Here is a 25097-nt window from a genome sequence, read left to right on the forward strand (position 1 = left end):
TCAGAAATGACTGTAGCTAAACTATATAAAGCAAGGGGTTCATTTATTCTATTTGTTTTTTATTTAATACATAATCTGCACATGGTGCAAAATGGAGAAAAGACACGTACTGTGATGTCTCTCCCTCCTAATCCCTCCTCCACCCTTTTTCTCACAAACTGTAGCTATTCACATGGTTTATCACCTTGCCCGTAAACAAGCACTATATGTGGAGATCATTCTTTATCAGTACAGAAAGAACCTCTTCCTTTTGGTGGCTCCATAGTATTCTATTGTATGAATACATTGACTTTATTTCTCTCGTCTCCTACTGGTAACCACTTAGTTTTTTCCAGTCTTTGTGATTTCAAACAATGCCGCAGGGACTGGGAAGGCAGAGGTGCTTCCTTAGCCTATTAAAGTTCTGTGAGGACAGATGCTCTTCTCGATAGCCTCTGCCAGGCATGACCATTTAGCATGTCACGAACGTCCTTATCTGTTACAGAAATCTCCACTGCTGAGTTTCTCACAGTCTTCCCTCTGAGTGACCGCTCATAGGTTATGTTTATGGGCCCCTCCTCTCTCCATCTTTTTCTAATGACCTCTGCATCTCTGCACCCCATTTGCATCTGGCCTCCCAGCTTCTTGGGGTGATTTTTCCATGGAGACCATCTCCAGAGACAGAGTCTGCTGCTGTGATTGTCGCCTCCCTATTTCCCTGTTACCTCTTTTGATTTGAACTTTCCACCTTCGTCGCTCCTGCAGCAGGCTCTTCACCACAGATAGGTTTGCAATGGGCACAGCTTCTTTTTTATTAAAAAAAAAATAAAGTATTTAGTTTTTTTTTAATGCAAAAAGGATAAAGAAGATAAACTTCACCTATAATCCCACCACCCAGAAATGTCTGTTGTCTATACTGTGGCACCTGGATGTCTCATCTTCATATCGAGTGTGTGGGTATAATTACATCTATATATAGATGTGTGATCATTTATAGCTTCCGTATACATAAGACTGACCTTGAACACTGCATTTAACACTATAAATCTCGTAGGCATTTTCTCCTGTCATTAACATTCCTTGTAAACAGCATTTTTTTTTTTTTTTTTTTACGAGGAGTCTTGTTCTGTTTCTCAGGCTAGAGTGCGGTGGCACCATCTCATCTTGTTGCAACCTCTGGCTTCCAGGTTCAAGCGATTCTCCTGCCTCAGCCTCCCAAGTAGCTGGGACTACAGGCGAGTACCACCATGCCTGGCTAATTTTTTGTATTTTTAGTAGAGATGGGGTTTCACCATGTTGGCCAGGTTGGTCTCGAACTCCAGGCCTGAAGTGATCCGCTTGCCTTGGCCTCCCAAAGTGCTGGGATTCCAGGCGGAAGCCACCGTGCCCAGCCATAAACATCATTTTTAATGGTTGCATATTTATTTGTATGGACGGTAATTCACTTAGCTTTTTTCTTTTGTTACGTTTTTGAGATTGTTCCCTTCTCTTTTTAAAATCGTAAATAAAGCTGCTCTCAACATCTTTGTGAGTATACATTCTTGGCTGAGTCAGGATTCTGCCTATTAGGTATCCCGACTTACCATTATCTGGTGCCTTCTTTCTGGAGTCATTTTCCTCAGACCTCTATTTATCTTTACACCCTCCTGAATGGCTTTTTTTTTTTTTTTTTTTTTGGACAGAGTCACGCTCTGTTACCCAGGATGGAGTGCAGTGGTATGATCTCGGCTCACTGCAACCTCCACCTCCCAGGTTCAAGTGATTCTAATGCCTCAGCCTCCCAAGTAGCTGAGACTACAGATACGTGCCACCGCACCTGGCTAATTTTTGTAATTTTAGTAGAGATGGGGTTTCACCATGTTGGCCAGGTTGGTCTTGAATCCTGGCCTCAAGTGATCTGCCTATCTTGGCCTCCCAAAGTGCTGGGATTACAGGCGTGAGCCACCATGCATGGCCCCCAGAATTGCTTTTTTTTTGTGACCCAGGGAATGCTGCTTTCAAAGCAAACTAGTGTTTCAAGTGTTAAAACTGGCCCGAGTCAAAGAGTTAGGGAGTAGATTAGGCTTTATTGTGTCGTATGTGTCCTGAGAGCTTTATATGCATTTTCTCATTTAATTCTTAAAATGACTTTGTGTGAGGCAGTTTCATGTTTTCACTTTACAGACAAGGACACTGAGGCTCAGAGAGGATGAGTAACTCACTCAAGGTTACACAGCTAGCAAGTCACAGAGCCGGGATTTGAATAATGTGTGCTGTGCTCTCAAGTCTCCATCTGCTAGAGGGTGTAGACATAGGCTTTTGAATTTTTCAGTAGTAAATTTGAATTCTAAAGTAATTTGATAGAAGCCAAAGTAATGGTGTGCTGGTAAGACAGGTCTCTAGAAAATGAAAAACCAAAAACCTGATTTGTAGTGTTTCCAATTTCTGTGGTGTAAATACTCCCACCATAGCCAATTTCAAGCTGTCAATGGTTTCACAATCCACTTACAGAACTCCTGAGTATGTAACGATCCGTGCAAGTTGATACAGACGCTTCCTTCATCCTACTGGCCAAACAGTTGATTACTTACCCAGTGCCATGTGTTTTTTTGCACTCTGTGTTCTGGTAGGTTAAATAACTAAAAATGGTGCACTCATTTCTAAGTGAGGCAGCTGCACACATCTACAAAGTCCTTCTAAAAATCAGATTTCCGTGGCATCTTTGAAGTTTTCTAGAGTTCAGTGACTATTAGGCAACATATCTTCCCACCTACTGAAGTGGAATTTTTTTTTCTTCACATGTGTGTGGCTTTCAGTGTTTGTGACTAACTCTGGGATTACAGTCTTTCCCCAAGGATAAGAATTAAGATCAAGAGACAAGCTAGTGATAAATTGTTAGGATGTGGTCACAGACACAAAGCTAATTCACCATGTCTGTGTTCTGTAGATTAGACTATCACCAGAATATGTAATTAGAGCCTGCTGTAACATGGATTTAATCAATAATGGAAATACGAGGTAAGAGAAATGTGCAGAAATTACTCCTAGGACTTTCCAGCACTACCAGGGGAAACCACTTAAGAAAATCCAAATGGTTTAACAGTAACAGAGGAAACTCTTTCCATTCCCAACAATGGCTTCAGGAAACCAGCTGAAGCCATCATCTTCCTTCAAAGCCCGTGGTCTGCCATACCTGAACCTTTCCACTGAGGTTGTGTGACGCTTGAGTCACTGCTGAGACCGTTTGCAGCCTGTTGAATATTATATTGTTTTGTTGTTGTTTTTTGACAGAGTCTCTCTCTGTTGCCCAGGCTGGAGTGCCATGGCACAATCTCAGCTCACTGCAACCTCCACCTCCCAGGTTCAAGTGATTCTCGCACCTCAGCCTCCCAAGTACCTGGGATTACAGGCACCCACCACCACGCCTGGCTAATTTTTTTTGCATTTTTATTAGAGATGGGGTTTTGTCATTTTGGCCAGGTTGGTCTGGAATTCCTGACCTCAAGAGATCTGCCTGCCTCAGCCTCCCAAAGTGCTGGGATTATAGTCGTGAGCCACCATGTCTGGCCTTGAATATTGGTTTTATTCCTGCCATTTAGGGACACTAAATAATTGTCACAATATACATCCCCAGACAGAGGGTCTGGGGATGATCTATACATTTGTGCAGTGACTTTTTGGTGGCTGAAAAAACAGAGAGTCGAGCGCCATCTTTGATGACAGTCTTGGCTGGAGGATTTGTCAGGCACTGTCTGATAGGTGGAGGAATCTGCATCCTTGGACTAGATGGGAGGTATTCCCACTTTGCTGGTAGTTGGCAAAGAATGATGGCTCTCTCACTGTAGTCATTCTCATCCTGATTAGCCACCTTATTAAAAGAGGAGTTCAGGGAACTCTAGCTGGGCTTTGATTTCAAGGGTGTTTTCCCAGCCTATGCTGATAGATGCTCCTGGGGTTGGTTGTAGTCTTCAGATGCAAACAGGATCTTACTGTTTCCACTGGGGAGCAGCATGGGTGAAGGAATGGACTGAAGGGTGCATCATCTTACCTTTCCTACCTGAATCTGAATCTGTGTTTGAAAAACAAAATAAAACAAAACCCAAAACAGAACAGAAAAACGTTCTGGTACTACCTAGACAGCTATATCCTCTCAAAAGCACTCTGTACTTTGCCTGGGTTTCCTCTGATTTGACCCAGGATGACTGCAGTCTGCTTTCCATCATCTTAAAGGTGTGGCTAATTAGTGCTTGTTCTCTGGAACCCTCTACCCTCCTATTACACTCGCGATCCTGTTTCTTAAGAAAAGGAAGTCAGGAGAAGGTTGTAGGCATTGGCTCAAATACTCCCAGGACTTTATGGAATGCATTTCCCATTTACTATCCATTTCAGTGCTTACACTATGCTGGGGGAAGCTGAGCTATGGCTTTACCTTGCTTAGTGAATAAATGGCTATTTCTCTGTGTTAATGGTCTGCATGTCTTATTTCATAGGTCATAGGAATGGGAAAGTACAGCTCTGTCATTGACTTGTTTTTGTCCAGCCATGAGAAACACTCCCATCTCTGTCCCCAATCCCCTGTTAGTGAAAAATCCCCAAATACACTAATTCCTCCCTCTCTTCAGAAACATTACATTGCAATAGCAGAAAATGTGGAGGGGTGGGTGTGGTGCTTCGACAAAAGGGAACCACTGAAGCCTGGTTTCTGCTTGCAAAATGCGTAGTCCAGTTGAAGGGACGTGGAATCATTTGGGGAATCAAGCCTGCTCTAACTCTTGGCTCCCTGGACCGTGTCATCATCTGGACGCCAGATAAAATACAGATGTTCAGCGAGAAACACAGCACCAGACCATTTTCCTTTTGGCGTGCACTGCCTCTTAAATGCCTGAATGCCAGACAAACTCATTTGCAGCATTTTGCTTCAGCTATAACTCACAGAAGATATCCCAATCTGGATTGAATAATCTTCTCAGCTATGTCTCTGAAATAGGGCCCATGTTCTCTGTGGCCTTTGGCTGCTGGGTTTTTCACGGTCTCTGAGCTGCTCTTCCTTGAAGTCACATGTGTAAAACTGCTGTAGTAGACAGCAGCCATGGACATGCCTCCTCTCCAGCCCAGCAAAAACCACAGAGCTGTCACTCCCTCGAGCCCTTAGCACACTCCTCCTGTACAGCCCTCTCTCCGGCTGCCACTGCCTTTGCACCAAATTGACCCTTTAAACAAATTCCTGCCTCGAAATCAAATGAAGAGCAGCTCCTGTTTTTGTGACTGTCTCTGCATAGAACATGAGTCAGATTTTTCCAGCAGGAAGAGGATTTTGTTTTGTAACAACCTGGGACATGGAGGGGTCGCTGAAAGTTTGTAATTACCTTGCAAGGAAGCCGGTAACTGAGTCTCAAGTGTGAGGAGGCGTGGCGTAAAGACTCGGGGAGGAATGCGCACCTGCAGGGCTTTACTGTTGGATTCCAAGCTCCCACACCTGTCTCCTCTCCTCCCTCCTCAGAAGCGCCATGCTTTCCCTGTCTGCAACTGGGAAGAGTAACTTTTAAAGGTAAGCTTTAACGATGGTGAGCTCTAATAACGCAGCCACAGAGACCATCTGTTTTTAGCATAAATTCTAATACGTTCGAGCAGTCCTTCCTTGTCTAATTGGAAAAGCCTACCCTACAGGTAAAATTTTCCTTTGCTACAAAAAGGACATGTAATAAGGACATAGGACATGCCTGTGATGGAAGTGACTCTGAAACTTCTGAGAAAAATGACACCGGGGCCCTTTCCCTCCGTGACTCTCTTCACTTGCTTCTGGGCCTGCTTCACCCAGGTAGAAACTCAAGCGGGTGGACCAATCATAAATTGCCCTTTGGGCTCTCTCTGCTGGCTGAATGCCAACCTCAGCTTCCTACCTATTCCTGCTACAAGCATCAGAGAGACTCAGGAACGACCCCAACTTGATTCTCACTCCAAACTCTTGTTTTTCTGCACAGCCTTTCTCTCCTGGATAATTCCAAAAACCAGAGTTATAGAAGGAAGGAAGCAGAGTAGGCAGCTAGACCCCTGTGATCTCTTTTTGGGAGGCACATACCATTCCAGAATTTGCCCTCCTCCCGGGTCTGGGTGGCGCGCACGCACACCCCACGCAGCGGCTGCAGTCCCTCCCGGCAGCTGCTGCACTCGTCATGACCAGGGCCTGTGCAGGTTTCGCACTCTTGGTGGCAGGGCTCACATTCTCCCATTTCTTGGTCACCATAGAATCCAGGGCCACATTTCCTCACACAACTGCCACCTATGTGAGAACACAGAAAGAAAGCATGAAGGCTTTGGTGATCATTGCAAGGCCAAGTTCTAAAGAGGCTGGAGGAAATTTTAGGGACATTTTTCTTTGCATTTGTTTTTATTGTTATTTTTGAGATGGAGTATCTCTCGTTGCCCAGGCTAGAGTGCAGTGGCATGATCTCGGCTCACTGCATCCTCCACCTCCCATATTCAAGTCATTCTTCTGCCTCAGCCTCCTGAGGACTACAGGTGTGTGTCACCACACATGGCTAATTTATATATTTTTAGTAGAGATGGGGTTTTACCATGTTGGCCAGGCCACTCTGTCCAGGCTTTTCATTTGTTTTTAAAGAAACCAAGATGGCTTTAGCTTATTTCAACCAAGAAATGTGTTTTAATAAGTCCAGACTGGGCAAGGTGGCCCATGCTTGTAATCCCAGCACTTTGGGAGGTTGAGGTTGGCAGATCACCTGAGGTCAGGTGTTCGAGACCAGCCTGGCCAACAGAGGGTGCAGTGAGCTGAGATTGCACCATTGCACTCCAACCTGGGTGACAAGAGCGAGACTCCATCTAAAAAACAAAACAAAACAAAACAAAACAAAACCCAACACTTTACCTAAGTCCTCTTTCAACTGGGAATTTACCACGCCCAGCCCATGTAGCATTTTCAGCAGGAGTGGGTAATTGAATTTCAGGTTTGGTCTGTTGTGCCCCCGTCAACCCAAGTCACTAACCACCTCCTTCTGGACCTCCAAGGACTCTTTATCAGGGCAGCTGGGAGAAGGCTGGGGAGAAGGAAGGGGTACTGATACTTATTTATAGAGTACTGATTATGTGTCAAGTATTAGCTCATCTAAATCTCCACAAATCTCGTATGGTAGTAAATCTCGTATGGTAGTAAAGTGGGTAATTGAATTTCAGGTTTGGTCTGTTGCCATTAAAGGGTCAAGAGCATTGAATACAGAATCCTTGAGGCCTTGAAAAACTACAAGTAAAATAAATCTCTGTGTAGAGAAACACTGAAGAACATCGTAGGCTGTCTTTCTCATTCTTTCTCCCCCAAACACTCAAGTGCATTGGGCTATTACCTCTTCAGCTGCAAGATTCACACTGTATTTCTTTCCTAGCTATCCATTTCCATCAGTTAGTGACCAAAACCTAAGGCAAGGGATCTTGTTAAATTCTTGCAGTGCACAGGAATATATGAGATGGATTAAGTCTCAAGACAAGGGTCAGAGCTCTCAATATACCAGGTGACTTCAATGCCAAAACATTTATCTTCAGCTACCCACTCTCTATCTCCACCTTGTTTGCATCAGCTTGGAGATACATGAGATTAATTAGTGGAACAGGACCCATGCTTCAGTAATAAAAGCAGAAGGAAGTGGTTCAGCTAATGTTTATTTCTAAACCAAATTAAAATTTCTCCTTGGGCTAGAGGTGCCCGCACACACAGACTCTGAAACCAATCACATGTGCGCTCCTGTGGCCCCAACTGGGTGGAGCTCCAGTGCCTGGTTCTGACCTTGGATGGTGCCATTTTCTAACTTACCCAAGAGAAAGAAGCCCTCTTCACACCAGTAACATCCATTCTGGTCACAGCTGCCACAGTTACTATCACATGCCTTGCATTCCAGTTCCTCACTGTAGGTCTTCTCAGGACAGGTTTTATAACAATGCTGATCAAACCTAGAGGAAGAAGACATCATTTCTTTCATGACATATGTTGATTTATTACTCTTCACCACCGATAATTTAATCTGCTCATATATTTCTATGCAGAGTTTTTTGTTTTGTTTTGTTTGAGATGGAGTTTTGCTCTTGTTGCCCAGGCTGGAGTGCAGTGTTTGATCTCGGCTCCCTGCAACCTCGGTGTCCTGGGTTCAAGTGATTCTCTTGCCTCAGCCTCCCGAGTAGCTGGGATTACAGGTGCACACCACCATGCCTGGTTAATTTTTGTATTTTTTTCTAGAGAGGGGGTTCTGCCATGTTGGCCAGGCTGGTCTCAAACTCCTGACTTCGAGTGATCCGCCCAGCTCTGCCTCCCAAAGTGTTGGAATTACAGGCATTAGCCACCACGCCCAGCCCATGTAGCATTTTCAGCAGGAGTGGGTAATTGAATTTCAGGTTTGGTCTGTTGTGCCCCCGTCAACCCAAGTCACTAACCACCTCCTTCTGGACCTCCAAGGACTCTTTATCAGGGCAGCTGGGAGAAGGCTGGGGAGAAGGAAGGGGTACTGATACTTATTTATAGAGTACTGATTATGTGTCAAGTATTAGCTCATCTAAATCTCCACAAATCTCGTATGGTAGATATCATGTATCTTTAATTTCTAGATAAGGGAACTGGAGCTCAAGGTTAAGCGCTCAAAATCACACAGCTAGCTAATGGTGGGACTGGGATTTTAACCAAAGTCTGTGTGAAAAGGTTGCTTGTGTGATTTGTCACATAGCAACTGGCACTGAGGCCTGAAATAGCTTGGTGTCAAGTCCAAGCAGCTTACTAAAATGTCTGTAACCAGATTATTAACAATAGTAGCGAAGTAGCTTAGCTTTTATTTATAAATATTTTTATGTATGTTATCCGTTATTCTCATGATACAGTAAAAATGTTGTACTTCAGACTCCACTGAATGGCAGGCTTACCTGAAGGGGGAGTGGACAGAAATCGACCCCTGCCTTTGATGAATTTCAAAGCATCAGCATGATATCAGGGAAAACCTTTGCATATCTTCTTTAACAACTTCCTCTTTTTTGTTTTTTTTTTTTTTGAGACTAAGTCTCCCTGTCACTGAGGCTGGAGTGCAATGGTGTGATCTTGGCTCACTGCAACCTCCTCCACCTCCTGGGTTTAAGCGATTCTCCTGCCTCAGCCTCCTGAGTAGCTGGGATTACACATGCGCACCACCATACTCGGCTAATTTTTGTATTTTTAGTAGAGATAGGGTTTCCCCATGTTGGCCAGGCTGGTCCCAAACTCCTGGCCTCAGGTGATCCACCCACCTCGGCCTCCCAAAGTGTTGGGATTACAGATGTGAGCCAACATGCCTGGCAACAACCTCTATTGTATAGCATTTCACTAGCTGTATTCAAAATTGCTAAATGTTTTCAAAGATTAGATATGTTTGTTTCTTGAAATAAATATCTCATGTTGTACCCTTAGTGATATTGGAGCATGTTCTTTCAGGATATTTGTTTTTCAGAGGGTTTTATGAAACATGCTCATTAGCGAGTTAGTGGTGAACTAGAGAGGTGGCCAGGTTTGGCTCCAAAGTTTAACAGAAGGTGTTTAACAAAGTTTAACAGAGCCTGGCCAACATGGCAAAACCCTGTCTCTACTAAAAATACAGAAACTAGCTTGGCGTGGTGGTGTGCACCTGTAATCCCAGCTACTAGGGAGGCTGAGGCACAAGAATTGCTTGAATTTGGGAGGCAGAGGTTGCAGTGAGCTGAGATCGTGCCACTGCACTCCAGCCTGGGCCACAGAGTAAGACTCTGTCTAAAAAACAAACCAAAAAACAAAAAAACAAACAACAACAAAAAAACAAAGTGGGTCAGGAGTGCAGTGATATGAGACATAGTCAATGTACAGAATGGCAGGCTATTCTGGAAAAGTTAGATTAAAACCAGAAGGCTAAGAACTGATAAGGTGAACTGATCATTTTTAGTATGTTTCAGCTTGTTGGTTTTCCTTTTCTCTTCCATCCTCCTCACTTCTTTCCCTTCTTCCTACCTATTACCACATTTCAAGAGTATTTGTTTTTGGACAGGTGGGTCACCTCCTCTTGTCACCACATTGCTTTGTCCGATTCCATGGATGGAGGGAAAAGGCAATGTGGTGACAAGAGGAGGTGACCCGCCAAAGTCCAAATGTTCCAAATGCAGACCTGTCACTAGCTGTGTGCAACCTGAGTAAAACCTTGTCCCTCTCTGAGCTTCAGTTTTCTCTTCAGAAGATTAACATCCTCCTTGTGTCTCTGACAATCTCAATAAAATGATCGAGAGATGAAATAGTGTGGGAGTTTGTATATCATAAAACTTCTGAGTTCTTAGGAGGACAGGGAGGGATTATGCAGCCCATGCATTACCCAGGGCCTTCCTTTCCTTTGCAGCTCCTTTCTCTTTAGTTTTCCTTCTAGGACAGTCAACAGTGTGTGCTGGAAGGGAGGCTAGACTAGGAAGAGGAGGTGATATTTTAACATGCCATTTTTGATTTTGTGGATTTTTATTAGAGTGTGTTGGCAGTGATGGTTACCTCTGTTTCATTTAACCTAGTGGTCTGTGTCTCTTGTTACCTAGGGGATGATTGAGCTAATATAGCACCTGGCTTCACTCTGTGTCTCTTGTTACCTAGGGGATGATTGAGCTAATATAGCACCTGGCTTCACCCTGGTGCCTTTGCTCTGGTTAAGGACAAGGTATCCATGCAGAGATTTGCAAACAGCTTACTTGGGACCAGGTATATTATTAAAGTCTGTCCATGAATAGCAAGATCTGAATCTTGATAACCCATGGCAGGATTCCTAGACACCAGTGTCAGGCTGGATGACTTCCAGGATCAAGAAAGAGATGGCCTCCTTTCGAGGCAAGGAAACAGCTGGGCTCTGATTGCTAAATCCAAGAATTGCTCATTAATAGCCTGACAGGACAGAGTTGCTTCAGGCTGCAGGGCCACTTTGCTTTAATCACTGGATTGAGGATTAAGTCAGTAATGCTTAAACTGCAGAAAAGTTAGTGCCATGAAAAGGAAGGCCAGACTTACCTGTAATACCCCATAGCGCAAGATGTGCATGTTCCTGGATCATCTGGAAAAAAATTAAAATAGTAAAAAATAATAACTATGAGGAATTTGTCATTTGGAAAAATAGGCTCTGGAAAAGTTGTGGCTTGAGATAAACAATCCTGTGGGATAGTTTCATGAAATGTACTGTCCAGAAATAATATGTGAACAGATTGCACCATTTTTAATTAGTAACAAGATGTACACTAGGATTTATCTTTATCAAAGTTAATAAGAGTTCTCATAAACACTTGGCCCTACTTTCAAGGAGGAATAGGCTCAAGCTACTGGGTCTTCAAATTAAAGATCAATGACCATCCACATTAAGAACCCCCTGGCCTCTAAGAGATAGAGGGATCAAGCAAGTCCACACACAAATATTTGGAAAGGGCTACAAGCTTCTGACCCTGAATAGAGGGTTTTCCATCAGTTACCCCAGAATTTTGCCAATGGAAGTGAGCATCATTTGGGGCACTCCTTTGAAATCTGCACAATTATTTTTCCCAAGTATCTACTTTGTGTTATGCCCTTCACAACCTTCTTAAAAAAACTGTCCTGGTCTCATTAAGAGTAATGATTCAATGCATCCCTTCTGGCTCACCGAAGGGTTCTCTCCTGCAGCTTTCAGGGGACTTAAAGAGAGAAAGGATTTTCAGAGTCATCATCTCAGTCTATTTCTCTCACTCCTAACACTTCCCAAGAGATGCAACTCTCAGATCTGGCTATAAAGAGAATTCTATGACTTCCTCTGGCCTGCAGTTCTTGCACGTAATAGAGCTATCACTGGCAGGTTCTTTCTGTGATCTAACCTACCCTCCGGTCTTGCTCTTTTTATTTTAATAGGAGATGAAAGGCAACTGCTCCTCTTTAAAATGTTCCTCTTGGTATGTGAAAATTTTATGTCACCTTTAATTAGCAAAATAAAACTATATCATTTGAACTTTGTGCATAGCATTCGTTTCTAATCTATTCTACCCTCTTCTGGTTTTCTCAGACTGCCTTTAAGAGGTAGACACAACCTCATCCAAATCTTTAGTCACACATTCATCTTAGGTCCTAGGGAGGCTACCAAATGATATTACTGTGTACTACACGTAACACAACTAATGCATTGCACCAAATGTTAAGTGGGAAAATTTCTAGCAAAGGCTCTGCTAATTAAAGCAGAGATCTGCAGAACCTTCTGGAAATAGCTTGATGATGGTGCAGTGGAAAGAGCGTTGGCCTGGAAATTGAGCTTCCTGTTTGAAGTTTCAACTCAGGCTTAATTGTGTTGTGAATTTGCACAAATGTCACTCTACTTTCTGGGTCCCGGTTTCTGCTGGTATAAAATGAGCTGATTGGACAAGATGGTTGTTAAGACTTCTGGAAAGTCACAGTTTCCGAAGTTGAGCCTAGCAGGAGTTGGCAATTGTGGCCCACTCCAGGACCTTGACCTTGCCATCTATTTATTTGTATTGTGGAAGAATGCTTTCATTCTATATAACCAGAGTTGAGTAATTGCAAGAGACCAAAGATACTTACTCCCTGCCACTTCACAGAATTTGCCATCCCCTGACTGTAGCACTATCAGCTCGTGACTTGGTCATGTTCATCTTTGCTAGGGGACACAGGTGCTGTAGTTGTCTTAACAGCTGGTTTCAGAGTTCCTCTTAGCAAAAGAACCGTCTATATTTGGGAAACTACCTTGTTAAGCTCCTTGGGGTAGAAGTTTAATTGGAAGAGTTGAACAAGAGCCAAGACAGCCAAAGAGATAGAAGGGCTGTTCTGCAGGAAGCTGTTATCTGCTCATGGGCGGGAAATGGTTTTTAATGTCTGGGTAATACATGGTTTGTAATACGGTGACTGAGACAGGACAGTGAAATGAACCAAAAACCAGGCTAATTAGGTGGAACCAGGAACTGAAGCTAGAGGTGACCATGAGAAAGAAAAGCTCCCTGGCATTCTTAGAAATCTTGGGGAAAGCCAATTCGTAGACTGGGGATCTGACCCCATTGTAAGTGCATGCAGAGGCCCCAACACCAGTGGTTCCCCTGGACTAGTTCATTTTCCATTACGAGTCTATTTTTGCATCCATATTCTTTTCAGTTTCTAAATAACTTCCTATCACTAAGCTTGCATTTGGGCAGCTTACTTTACTCTGCCTCCCTGATGAACATATTTGACTCTAACAGTTTTGCTAATTTGGCAAGGGCTGGGGAAATTCTAATCCTGTTCTTTAATGTTCTGGTCATCCCTCCCATCTAGGAACTTAATGAGCTTGCTCTCTGCTCCTTTAAGCAGGTCACTGATGAAAATGTTAAACAGAACCAAGCCTCAGAAATGTGCATACCAATGCAATCTTGAGTTCAGGGACTTTTCCAGCCCAGTTGCACGGTGAATTTGGTACCTTTACAACTGTTTGCATAAATGAATAATGCATAGAACAGGAACTGTGTCTTATAACAGTTTATGAATGCCCATTAGTTTTTCTCATTATTACCAGTTGTTCTAAAGAATGAGAATTATTTAAAAAATTTTTTCCACCCCAGAAGATCCACAAGTCAGACATAAGCTAAATGGATTTAGCTTGACCACTGAGAGGCTGCTGTTATGAGATTAAGGAAGAAGGTAACAATCCCAAATCTAGAAGTTGACTCTAAGTCAGCTTGGCATTTAGATGGTGAGGAGGGGTGGCTTAAGGAGAAAGATGAATTTTCCTGGTTTCTAGTGTGTGTATGTGTGTGTGTGTGTGTGTATGTGTGTGTGTGTGTGGTAAGGGGAATGGAAAAGGAGTCTAAACAAGCTACAATTGTTAGCTGTCTTGGAAGGTGTTATCCAAAGAAGGATGTTTAAATAGCTCGGGTGATTTGATCTCGTCAAACTTTTGAGCTGAGAGAGCATATTTTAGGGAGAGATAGGGAAAGTTCAGTCAGAATTCAGAGAGAGTCTCACACATTTGGAAAAAAGCCTTCAGAAACAGTGGCTGGCTTCCAGCTGCTCATGTCCTTCCTAAGGAGAGCATGCGAGCAGATGCCTCGTCAGCACGGGGATGCCGTCTTTCTGTCTCGAGAAAACTCATTTTTATTGTTTCATTTGTATGGGGTGGGGTGGGCAGGACTACAATGTCCACTCTATCTTGGGAGCTCTTCATGATGCCCTGTGTCACCTTCCCACTGTGACACAGTGGGATCATCCGTACTGTCACTCATCATGAACTCACTGTCCCATGGAGACATTGCCTCCTGCTTCAACATCACCCTCAGCAGCCAATTTACATTCTATGCTATTTTATTTTGTTCTCAGTAATACCAATCACCTTCACCATTGAATTTGGATGAATGAGGGCCACGGTGGGAGCTGTGCACATCGTACCTATAAGATGTGTTGGGAAGGAGATATTTTAAACTTGAACGTCTAGAGAAGAACTTATTTTTATGGTTTACATGAACTTGGTGTCCCATAATTCAGGATACATACAAGTGGAGGGTGAGCATAACCATGGCAACCTCATGCAGACTGTGAGAGGGTCCTGGCCTCCTGCTGCTCTGTGAAAAAGAAAATGTCGGCCCAAGTCAGCCAGCTGGCATCTCATGAAGATGCAATGTCACAATTACAGGGTGAGACTGGCCGCCCTGGCCATGCTGGCTGTCCAAAGAGACCAGGTCTCCCTATGGTATCCAGGCTGGTATCAAACTCCTGATCCCAAGTGATCCTTCTGCTTTGGCTTCCCAAAGTGCTGCGATTACAGGGAAGTTATTTTGTCACTGGATAAAGATACTTGTGAAGAAACTGGACTTCCAGCTTCCAGGTTATGTGTCTCCGTATTCTAGCAGAAAAGCATGGAATTTAAGATGGGGTCTCACTGTGTTGCCCAGGTGGTTTTGAACTCCTGACCCCAAGCAATCCTCCTGCCTCAGGCTACTAAAGCCCTGGTATTACAGCCCAGTCCTTGGAGAGACCAGGAAATCCAGAGTTTTCTCCAAGAATGGGGATTCCTGAGAAGCGAGTTTCACCTTGAGTCAAGAAAGGAGAATCATATACTGTCAAAGGCAATGGCCTGGAGCCTCAAGAACAGGGGAACAAAGAAGAGCTGGGTTTAACAGGATCATGGTGGTTCTCTCTCCTCCCTAAAACCTACCACTACCTCAAGACCCCCTCAAGATGGTGACCTGTCGTGGTTTCAACACCTTAAACAGGAAACACTGGGAAGACGCATACTTCTCTATTCCATATCAGACATGTCTTAGAGGAAACCCGTATATCTGAATGACCAAAGAAAAGCGTGAGAAAAATGTGAAATCTGTGCCAGGCCATTCACAATGTTTGGCTGGTGCCCTGGGGCCCACATGCATTTCAAGAAAAATAAAGTGTGTCGAACCTGCAGAAGACTGAAGTATGTCTGTCAGACCTGCCCCTTAGACCTGGAGCATGGCCTGCCCACCCAGGTTTGTGATGCTGAGTTGCCTTTAAAAGATGACATGCCAAAGTCAGATATCAGAGAAGAGTACTACATGCAGAATGTGGAGAGAGGGATTTCTAACTCGAATGGAAGATGGCCAATTGGCCTGCTGGGGGGAAAACCACATCCACCAGTGACATGCTGGGCAAACTGGCCTGGACCATACCTTATTACCTAAGGAATAAGCCCCACATTTGCTCCTTCTGGGTGGAGGGAGAAGGTGAGAGAGGAGAGGAGTTTTGATAGAGACATGAGAAGCCTACAGGTCCACATGATTCCCTTGCTGATCAGATATTAAAGACCAATATTATACAGTCAATGACCCTGTAGCAGATAAGCTTCTATTGTAGGCTTCAACCATGCCTCATCTGGAACTCCCAGAGGACAAGACTATCCCCACGCTAGTTGGTGATCCGGGTGATACCACTACTGAGACAGATCTTAAGAAATAATCTCTACCTATTTAGAGAGATCTGGACAATCCCTGTTGTGCAGAGACAACGGTGTGCATCCATCCAGGTTTCCACCAGGCAGGCTGCGCAAGTAGCTGCAGAGAAATCCTTTAATAAGTTCATCGTCAATGGCTGCAGACTAAGTGTAAAATGGGGAAGATCGCAGGCAGCCAGAGGAAAGGAAAATGACAGAACCCCAGACCCGGGGATGCAGATAGAGCTGATTCCAGTACTGCCGGGAGCTCTTCCTCCTTCTGCAGCAGCAGATGCATCTGTCATGACTTCAGCCTACCTCCGAGTGCTCCTACAGCTGTGGTGAACATTGCCTGGCCATGTTCAGCTGCTATTGCCCTGTCCTCACCCTTATATTGCTCTGCCCCTACCTCCAGGATTTGGGCCACGCATGTTCCACTCAATGGGACCACCTTCCCCTTTCGTATTTTTTTTTTTTTTTTTTTTGAGACGGAGTTTTGCTCTGTCGCCCAGGCTGGAGTGCAGTGGCCGGATCTCAGCTCACTGCAAGCTCCGCCTCCCGGGTTTACGCCATTCTCCTGCCTCAGCCTCCGGAGTAGCTGGGACTACAGGCGCCCGCCACCTCGCCCGGCTAGTTTTTTGTATTTTTAGTAGAGACGGGGTTTCACCGTGTTAGCCAGGATGGTCTCAATCTCCTGACCTCGTGATCCACCCGTCTCAGCCTCCCAAAGTGCTGGGATTACAGGCTTGAGCCACCGCGCCCGGCTCACCTTCCCCTTTCAAGAAGACTCCAGGATCAATCCACTGTCTTTCTTGGGACCCTCAGGGATGGAGCTCATGCCAGAAAGCACAGCAGGCCCTAGCACATTATCACCTCCCTGGCTGTATAAAGAAAGGACATTTAAACATCCCAATCAATGAATCTTGGGATAAGTATTTTTTTTCTTCCTTTGTGGTTTCCATGGTATCTGAATGTGTTCAGATGTGGGCAGGTGAGAAACAATGGCCATGCTTTTCTATGCATATTCAAAGGATGGATGGACCTCAAATAAGCTGCCACTAAAACATCTGGCTACTAATATCACATGACAAATAAAATCTAATGCCTGTCTTCTTCATTTCTGTGGACGACAAGAAGCTGGGCGAATTGCAATATACAACAGAATTACCAACCCAATCATATGTTCACTTCGTCTGTGTTTATGGGGGGAAAAGTTGACCTGCAGGAAAAAAACCTTTTGAACAGGTTTCTGTCCACTGGGTATACTGTATTTTATAATCTACAAAAAGGTTACTAGTACTAATTTTCGTAGTGGCATAAGTGTGATTTAACTGTTTTAAATTCACATTATCAGAAAGACAAATAGAAACCAGTACCCATCACGGCCCAGATCTTTTCTTTCCTCTTCTTTTTCTCATTTATTACCAAAGAAATTGAATAGTTCACTATCTAAAAAAAGACAAAAATGAAATGTCTTTGTATTCCAGTCAAAAAGAGGAACATACTAGCTAAAATGCTTCTAACTTGGTTTTTATCCTACTTTTATTACTCTTCTCGCATGTTTATTTCTCTTTTGGGGGAGACAGAAGAAACTCAATGTCTTCAGGATAGCCTTTTATCATGGAATGTCTATATCTGCCACAATTGGCCATGAAGTAGATACTTTGTTTAGGCACAATCCACCCTCTGCAAAACTGGTGGGGTGGGGTAATTTTAGGGTGCTCCTGTCTTATCTTTGGCTATCTCATTCAAGCTTCTAGGACTTTCATTCATACCCCATGCGAGCCAGACTCACCCCTACCACTCGCTATTGAAACCTATCTGCCCTGTGTCCTGTTACTGCAAGAACCTACTAGGTTACTGGCTAGGATGATAGACGAATGGGCATGGCAAATATGTGCTCTTGGGAGACTGCTAGGCTCTCACTTCTCTCACTGTCTTCTCAAGTGTTCTAGACTCCTTAGGTTCCTTCCACTTTGACTCTCTTAGGCTACATCTGCAAATGTTCCATAAAATATTACCCATTTGATTGTAGTTTAACATATCCTGGATACTTGCTTCTCCCAGACAATCTCAACCTTTTTGCCCAGTCACCTTCTCTGGTCCAGTCATCTATATCTTATGCTCTACCAAACTAGGGGCTCCATTTACCTTCCCAGGATTCAGCTTGGCCACTATCTCCCACACTAGGCCAAGTATTAGACCAAAGTCATGCTCCAGCCATACTTCATAGAACTTCCAGCCCCAGTTACCCTCCAACCTCCATCAACAACAGAAATCTAAAGTTCTAAGCTCCATACTGTCTTGATTAATCACTCATTGGCTTAAAAAATTGGTATGTTAGGAATATAACATTTATACACGTTATGCTCACCTTCCACTGGCATGCTGACATGCGTGTGTGTATAAATTATTATTCATTATTATTTATTATGTACCAGTGCATGAATGTATTAGTGCGTTTTCATACTGCTATGAAGAAATACCTGAGACTGGGTAATTTAAAAGAAGAGGTTTGGCCAGGTGCAGTGGCTCACGCCTGTAATCCCAGCACTTTGGGAGGCTGAGGCCAGTGGATCATCTGAGGTCGGGAGTTTGAGACCAGCCTGACCCAACATGGAGAAACCCCATCTCTACTAAAAATACAAAATTAGCTGGGCATGCTGGTGTATGCCTGTAATCCCAGCTACTTGAGAGGTTGAGGCAGGAGAATCACTTGAACCCGGGAGGTGGAGGTTGCAGTGAGCCAAGATCGCGCCATTGCACTCCAGCCTGGGCAAGAAGAGTGAAACTCCATCTCAAAAAAAAAAAAAAAAAAAGAGAAGAAAAAGAAAAAAGAGGTTTAATGGACTCACAGTTCCATATGGCTGGGGAGGCCTCATAATCATGGTGGAAGGTGAAGGAGGAGCAAAGGCACATCTTACATGGCGGCAGGCAAGAGAGCGTGTGCGGGGGATCTGCCCTTTATAAGACCATCAGATCTCATGAAACTTATTCACTATCATGAGAACAGCACAGGGAAAAACCTGCCCCCGTGATTCAATTACCTCCCACTGGGTCCCTCCCGTGACATGTGGAGATTATGGGAGCTACAATTCAAGATGAGATTTGGGTGGGGACACAGCCAAACCATATCAATGAATATTTCACATAGATTAAAAAGATGTGCTGGAGTAGAAAATTTAAGATTTAAGAGGATAATATAAAAATCATCAACATAAGTTCTATTTTTTTGTTTTTTTTTTTGTTTTTTCAGCTTAAATGAATTATTTTGCCAACCTCTTTCTGGAGACCAGTGACCCAGGCCACACCTAAACAAATGCTACATCTGAGCTAATAAATTCATATTTAACCTTGTCAAAATATGTTGAATTTGGTTCCTTAAGATTGTAACCAGAAGAAATGGCTCTCTGACGGGGTCACTCAGTTGCATGTACATGAGGAATCCCCTGCACTTGGCTTCCAGCCCTTCTTTATAGATGGACTATTTGATTCTGATTAAATTGTTTACCTAGCATTTTTGGGTCAGGAGACAAGTGGAAATATAGATGTGAATGAAAATGTTTTAATAATACGATTAGATTCCACTTTTTCCACCTCTTCACCACCTTCTGTAGCTTTAGTACATAAATTTATTCCCTAGAGCAAACTTTCTAGATCAAAATAATCAATGATTATGCCTTGATTAAAAAAACAACCTGAAAGTTCATCTGTTGGGAATATATTTAAAATGGTATAGTACAGGCATGCCTCAGAGATATTATGGGTTCAGTTCCAGACCACCTCAATGAAGTAAATGTTACAATAAAGCAGGTCACACAAACTCTATTGTTTCCCAGTGCATATAAAAGTAATACAGTATACTGTAGTCTATTAAGTAAGCAATAGCATTATGTCTAAAAAATGTACACACCTTAATTAGGAAATACTTTATTGCTAAAAAATGCTAATGATCATCTGAGGATTCAGATCTTTTTGCTAGTGGAGGGTCTTGCCTCAATACTGATGGCTGCTTGACTGATCAGGGTGGTGGTTTCTAAAGGTTGGGGTGGCTGTGGCAATTTTTTGAAACAATGAAGTTTGCCACATTGATTGACCCTCCTTTACATGAACGATTTCTCTGTAGCATGTGATTGCTGTTTGAAAGCATTTTACCCACAGCAGAACTTCTTTCAAAATTCGAGTCAATCCTCTCAAATTCTGCTGCTACTTTATCAACTCAATTTATGTGATATTCTAAATCGTTTGTTTTCATTTCAACAATGTTCACAGCATCTTCACCAGGAGAAGTTTCTATCTCAAAAAACCACTTTCTTTGCTCAACCATAAGAACCAATTTCTCATCTGTTCAAGTTTCATCATGAGATTGTAGCAATTCAGTCACACCTTCAGGTTCCACTTCTAGTTCTAGTTTTCTTGCTGTTTCCACCACCTCTGCAGTCACTTCCTCCACTGAAGTCTTGAACCCTCCCAGTCATTCATGAGGGTTAGAATCAACTTCTTCCAACTGTTAATGTTATTATCTTGACCTCCTCCCATGAGTCACAAATGATATCAAGAATGGTGAATCCCATGGACAGGAAGATGAGAACAGACACTGGGGACTACTGTGGGAGAGGGGTAATGGCTGAAAAACTACCTATTGGGTACTATGCTCACTACCTGGGTGATGGGATCATTCATACCCCAAACCTCAGCATCACACAGTATACCCACGTAATAAATTTGCACAGGTACCCACTGAATCAAAATAAAAGTTGAAATTATAAAAACATAAGATGGGTGCAGTGGTTCATGCCTGTAATCTCAACACTTTGGGAGGATCACTTGAGCCCAGGAGTTTGAGATCAGCCTGGGCAACATAGGGAAACTCTATTTCTACAAAAAAGAGATATTAACTGGGCGTATTGGCATGTGCCTGTAGTCACAGCTGCTCAGGTGGCTGAGGTGGGGGGATTGCTTTAGCCTCGGAGGTCGAGGCTGCAGTGAGTCAAGATCGCACCACTGCGTTCCAGCCTGGATGACAGCAAAATCCTGTCTCAAATAAATAAATAAATAAAATAAAATAAAATAAAAAATTGGTCAGGCATAGTGGCACACACCTGTAGTCCTAGCTAATTAGAAGGATGAGGTAGGAGGATCACTTGAGCCCAGGAGTTTGAGGCTGCAGTGAGCTATGATCACACCACTGTGCTCCAGCCTGAGCAACAGAGAGAAAAGAACAGAACAGAAAAGAAAAGAAAAGAAAAGAAAAGAAAAGAAAAGAAAAGAAAAGAAAAGAAAAGAAAAAGAATGGTGTACTCCAGCCTGGGCAACAGAGTTGGGGGGAGGTGGGGAAAGAAAGAAAAGAATGGTGAATCCTTTCCAGGAGGTTTCAATTTACACTGCCCAGATACACCAGAAGAATCACTATGGCAGCTATTGCCATACACAATGTCTTTGTCAGTAAGACTTGGGGCAGGCACAATGGCACATGCCTGTAATCCCACCACTTTGGGAGGCTGAGGTGATTGGATTACTGGAGCTCAGGAGTTCAAGACCAGCCTGGGTGACATGGCAAAACCCATGTCTCTATAAAAAATATGAAAATTAGCCTGGTGTGGTGACATACACCTGTAGTTCTAGAAACCCAGGAGGCTGAGGTGGGGAAATTGCTGAGCCCAGGAGGTGGAGGTTGCAGTGAGCCAAGAGCGTGCCACTGTACTCCAGCCTGGGTGACAGAGTGAGATCCTGTTTCAAAATAATAGTAAGATTTGAAATTTGAAATTACTCTTCAATCTGTGGGCTGCAGAATGAATGTCCTGTTAGCAGATATGACAACAACACTAATCTCCTTGTACATCTCCATCGGAACTCTTAGGTGACCAGGTACATTGTCAATGAGCAGTAATAGTTTGAAAAATCTTTTTGTCTGAGCAGTAGGTCTCCACCATGGGCTTAAAATATTCAGTAACCGTTCTGCAAACAGATGTGCTGCCCCCAGCCATGTTTCATTTATGGACCACAGGCAGAATAGATTTGGCATAATTCTTAAGGGCCTAGGATTTTCAGAATGATAAGTGAACATTGACTTTAAGTGACACCAGCTGCATTAGTCCCTAATAAAAGAGTCAGCCTGTCCTTTGAGACTTTGAAGCCAGGCGTTGACTTCTCCTCTCTAGCTATGAAAGTCCTAGATGGCATGTTTTCCCAATGGAAGGCTGTTCCACCTAAACTGGAAATCTATTGTTTGGTATAGCAGCCTCCATCAATGATCTTAGCTGAACAGTTTGCTGCAGCTTCTGCGTCATTACTTGCTGCTTCACCTTGTGCTTTTATGTTATGGAGACAGCTTCTTTCCTTAAGCCTCATGAACCAACCTCTGGTAGCTTCCAACATTTCTTCTGTAGCTTCCTTACCTCTCTCAGCTTACATAAAATTGAAGAGAGTTAGGTCCTTGCTCTGGTTTAGGCTTTGGCTTAAGGAAATGTTGTGGCTGGTTTGATTTTCTATCCAGACCACAAAAACTTTCTCCATATCAGCACTAAGGCTGTTTCTCTTTTTTATCATTTGTGTACTCACTAGAGTAGCATTTTTAATTTCCTTCAAAAACTTTTGCTTTGCATTCACAACTTCGCTGTTTGGTTCAAGAGACCTAGATTTCAGCCTATCTTTTTGTTTGGTTATTGTTTTTTTGAGACAGAGTCTGTCTCTGTCACTTAGGCTGGAATGCAGTGGTGTGATCATGGCTTACCGCAGCCTGGTACTGCTGGGATCAAGCAATCCTCCCACCTCAGCTCACCATGTAGCTGGGACTACAGACTACCACATCTGGCTAACTGTTGTATTTTCAGTAGAGACGGGGTTTCACCATGTTGCCCAGGCTGGTCTCTAACTCCTGGGCTCAAGCGATCCTCCTACCTTGGCCTCCCAAAGTGCTGGGATTACAGGGGTGAGCCTTTGTGCTCAGCCCCATCTTTGTTTTTGACTTGCTTTCCTCACTAAGCTTAATCAATTTTAAGCTTTTGATTTAAAATGAGAGACTTGCAACTTTTCATTTGAGCATGTAGATGCCACTGTAAAAGTATTAACTGGCCTAATTTCAATATTGTTATATCTCAGGGAAGGTCTGATGAGAGGAAGAGATATGGGGAAATGCCCAGTCAGTGGAAAAGGTACAACACACACATTTGTCAATTAGGTTCCATCTCACATGGTGGGGTTCATGGTGCCCCAAAACAATTATAATTGATCACTGATCACTGTGATCACCATAACAGATACAATAATGATGAAAAGTTCAAAACATTGTAAGAATGACAAAAATGTGACACAGAGACACAAAGTGAGGATGTGCTGTTTGGAGAAGTGGTATAGACGGGCTTGTGGCAGGGTTGCCACAAACGTGTAATTTGTAAAAAATACAATATGTGCAATGTACAATAAAGTGAAATGCAGTAAAATGAGATATGCCTGTTCATTTATATAAGATGGGCTAATAGACAGACATTGAAATTTTGTTTCTCAAGCGTATTTAATGATACAGAAACATTTCATGATAGGCTATGTAAAAAAGGATGATAATCCACATCTATGTATATGGTAGGTAGATACCTACCTGTGTAGATGGATAAATGGATGGATGGATGGATGGATGGATGGATAGACAGACAGATAGATACACAGAGATGGCTTTATCAAAAATCAGAAGGCAAAAAGCTAAAATATTAACAATAGTCTTTGTTTTACATATACATATATGTTTCCTGGCTTTTAAAATAAATGTGTGTTACAGAATTGATTAAAACAAAAATGTTATTAAGGGGGAAAAAAAAAAGCTCAGGTCCTGAGTTCTAGACATCTTTTGGGTCATGTGTTTGAAAACAACATCCTCCCACAGATCTCCCCTGAGGGAGCTTGTCATTTGGCTAAGCTCTTTATTTTTTTGTTCCTTTCTTTCCTTCTCGGTCCTATTTTCTCATCTTCCCATTTTGTCTCCTGGCATTTCCTAATTCTACACCATCAGGACAGGACTGATGTTCTTCCACAGGGTGTGGCTAAAACGGTGGCAGATGTTTGTATAATCTCCTTGAAAAAGATTCACTTTTAAAACGAATTGTTTTTCTGATACAATTCTGCAAAGGAGGCCAATGAATAGGAGATGGGGTTATTCTTGGCTCTCCCGAGACTCGTGGCTTTCACTGGGGCCAAGCATTCTTAAACAAGTCCCTAGATGAGCACCCGCAGCCTTGTTGAAACAGCAGCAGAATGTCCAGCCCTGCTGAGATATCCTACTGCTCCCTTTGAGGAGAAAGACAGCATTAGAAGCAGCCAATACTTGAATTGTTTTGAGAGATAATTAAGTAAATTGTCAATAATGCATATTCTCCCAGGGTAAATATATACTTACTTACTGAACAACGCTGTTCAAATTTGCAGGAGAGTCACTGACATTTTTCAGTCTACCCGAAGATAATGAACTGGGTAAAACATTTATATTCCCAAAGAGTGCAACTAATTATAAGCTCCAAATAACACTAAAAAGTACATAATTCAAACAGGTCTTGCACTTAGAATTGCCTCAAGTAATTTACACTCGAATACAAAATGGATCCTCTGAGAGTTTTGCCAAAGCTGATTTTTCTGGAAGGTTCAATGGTGCTGGGATACAAAGTATTTGGTTGAGGGTTTGCTAGTGATTTGCAATCATGTTGTCCTCGTCGGTGCCCAGGGATAATGAATAAATGTTTGAATTGGCAGTAATGCAAATGGTGCGGCTGACAGTGGGGCACAACTCCCTGGAGGGACAGGGTGGTAGAAGAGACTGGAATAAATAATCGAAATTATTGTCTACAAATGCTGGCTAAAGAGGGCTCAGTCTTCTATTGGACTCTAGTCTTTAAAATCAAGTTCTCTAATTCCAGCAAGGGAATATCATAGTAGGCAAGTTGTTTGTGGATTTCCATGCTTCTGTAGGCTGACTAGCAGGTAGAAGTGCTGGATGAAAATATGCAGCAATTCCTATAGGGATCGCTCACTAATGCTGTACATTCATTCACGTATTCATTTATTCTGAAGCCTTCATTTTTTGGGGGGAAGACATAACCAAAAGAAAAAATTAGATGATTATTATTATTATTTATTTTGAGACGGAGGCTCACTCTGTCGCCCAGGCTGGAGTACAGTGACATGATCTCACTGCAGCCTCCGGCTCCCAGATTCAAGCGATTCTCCTGCCTTAGA

At 43.1% G+C, this 25097-nt stretch overlaps 1 protein-coding gene across 2 annotated transcripts in view; it reads right to left on the bottom strand.

Moving 5' to 3' along the window:
- PCSK5 (proprotein convertase subtilisin/kexin type 5) overlaps positions 1–25097 on the bottom strand; it is a 466860-nt gene that overhangs the window by 53372 nt on the left and 388391 nt on the right. Inside the window, exons 25-28 of one of the 2 annotated variants that reach the window (XM_030920277.1) lie at positions 10991–11033; positions 7781–7917; positions 6038–6238; positions 705–785 (exon numbers count right to left, since the gene is read on the bottom strand). In XM_030920277.1, coding sequence (XP_030776137.1) covers positions 705–785; positions 6038–6238; positions 7781–7917; positions 10991–11033 — 462 coding nt within the window. The remainder of the gene's footprint in view (positions 1–704; positions 786–6037; positions 6239–7780; positions 7918–10990; positions 11034–25097) is intronic. The other variant, XM_030920278.1, reaches the window with a different exon arrangement.

This window comes from Rhinopithecus roxellana, chromosome 16 (assembly GCF_007565055.1).
Source record: "Rhinopithecus roxellana isolate Shanxi Qingling chromosome 16, ASM756505v1, whole genome shotgun sequence".
Lineage (NCBI taxonomy): Eukaryota > Metazoa > Chordata > Mammalia > Primates > Cercopithecidae > Rhinopithecus > Rhinopithecus roxellana.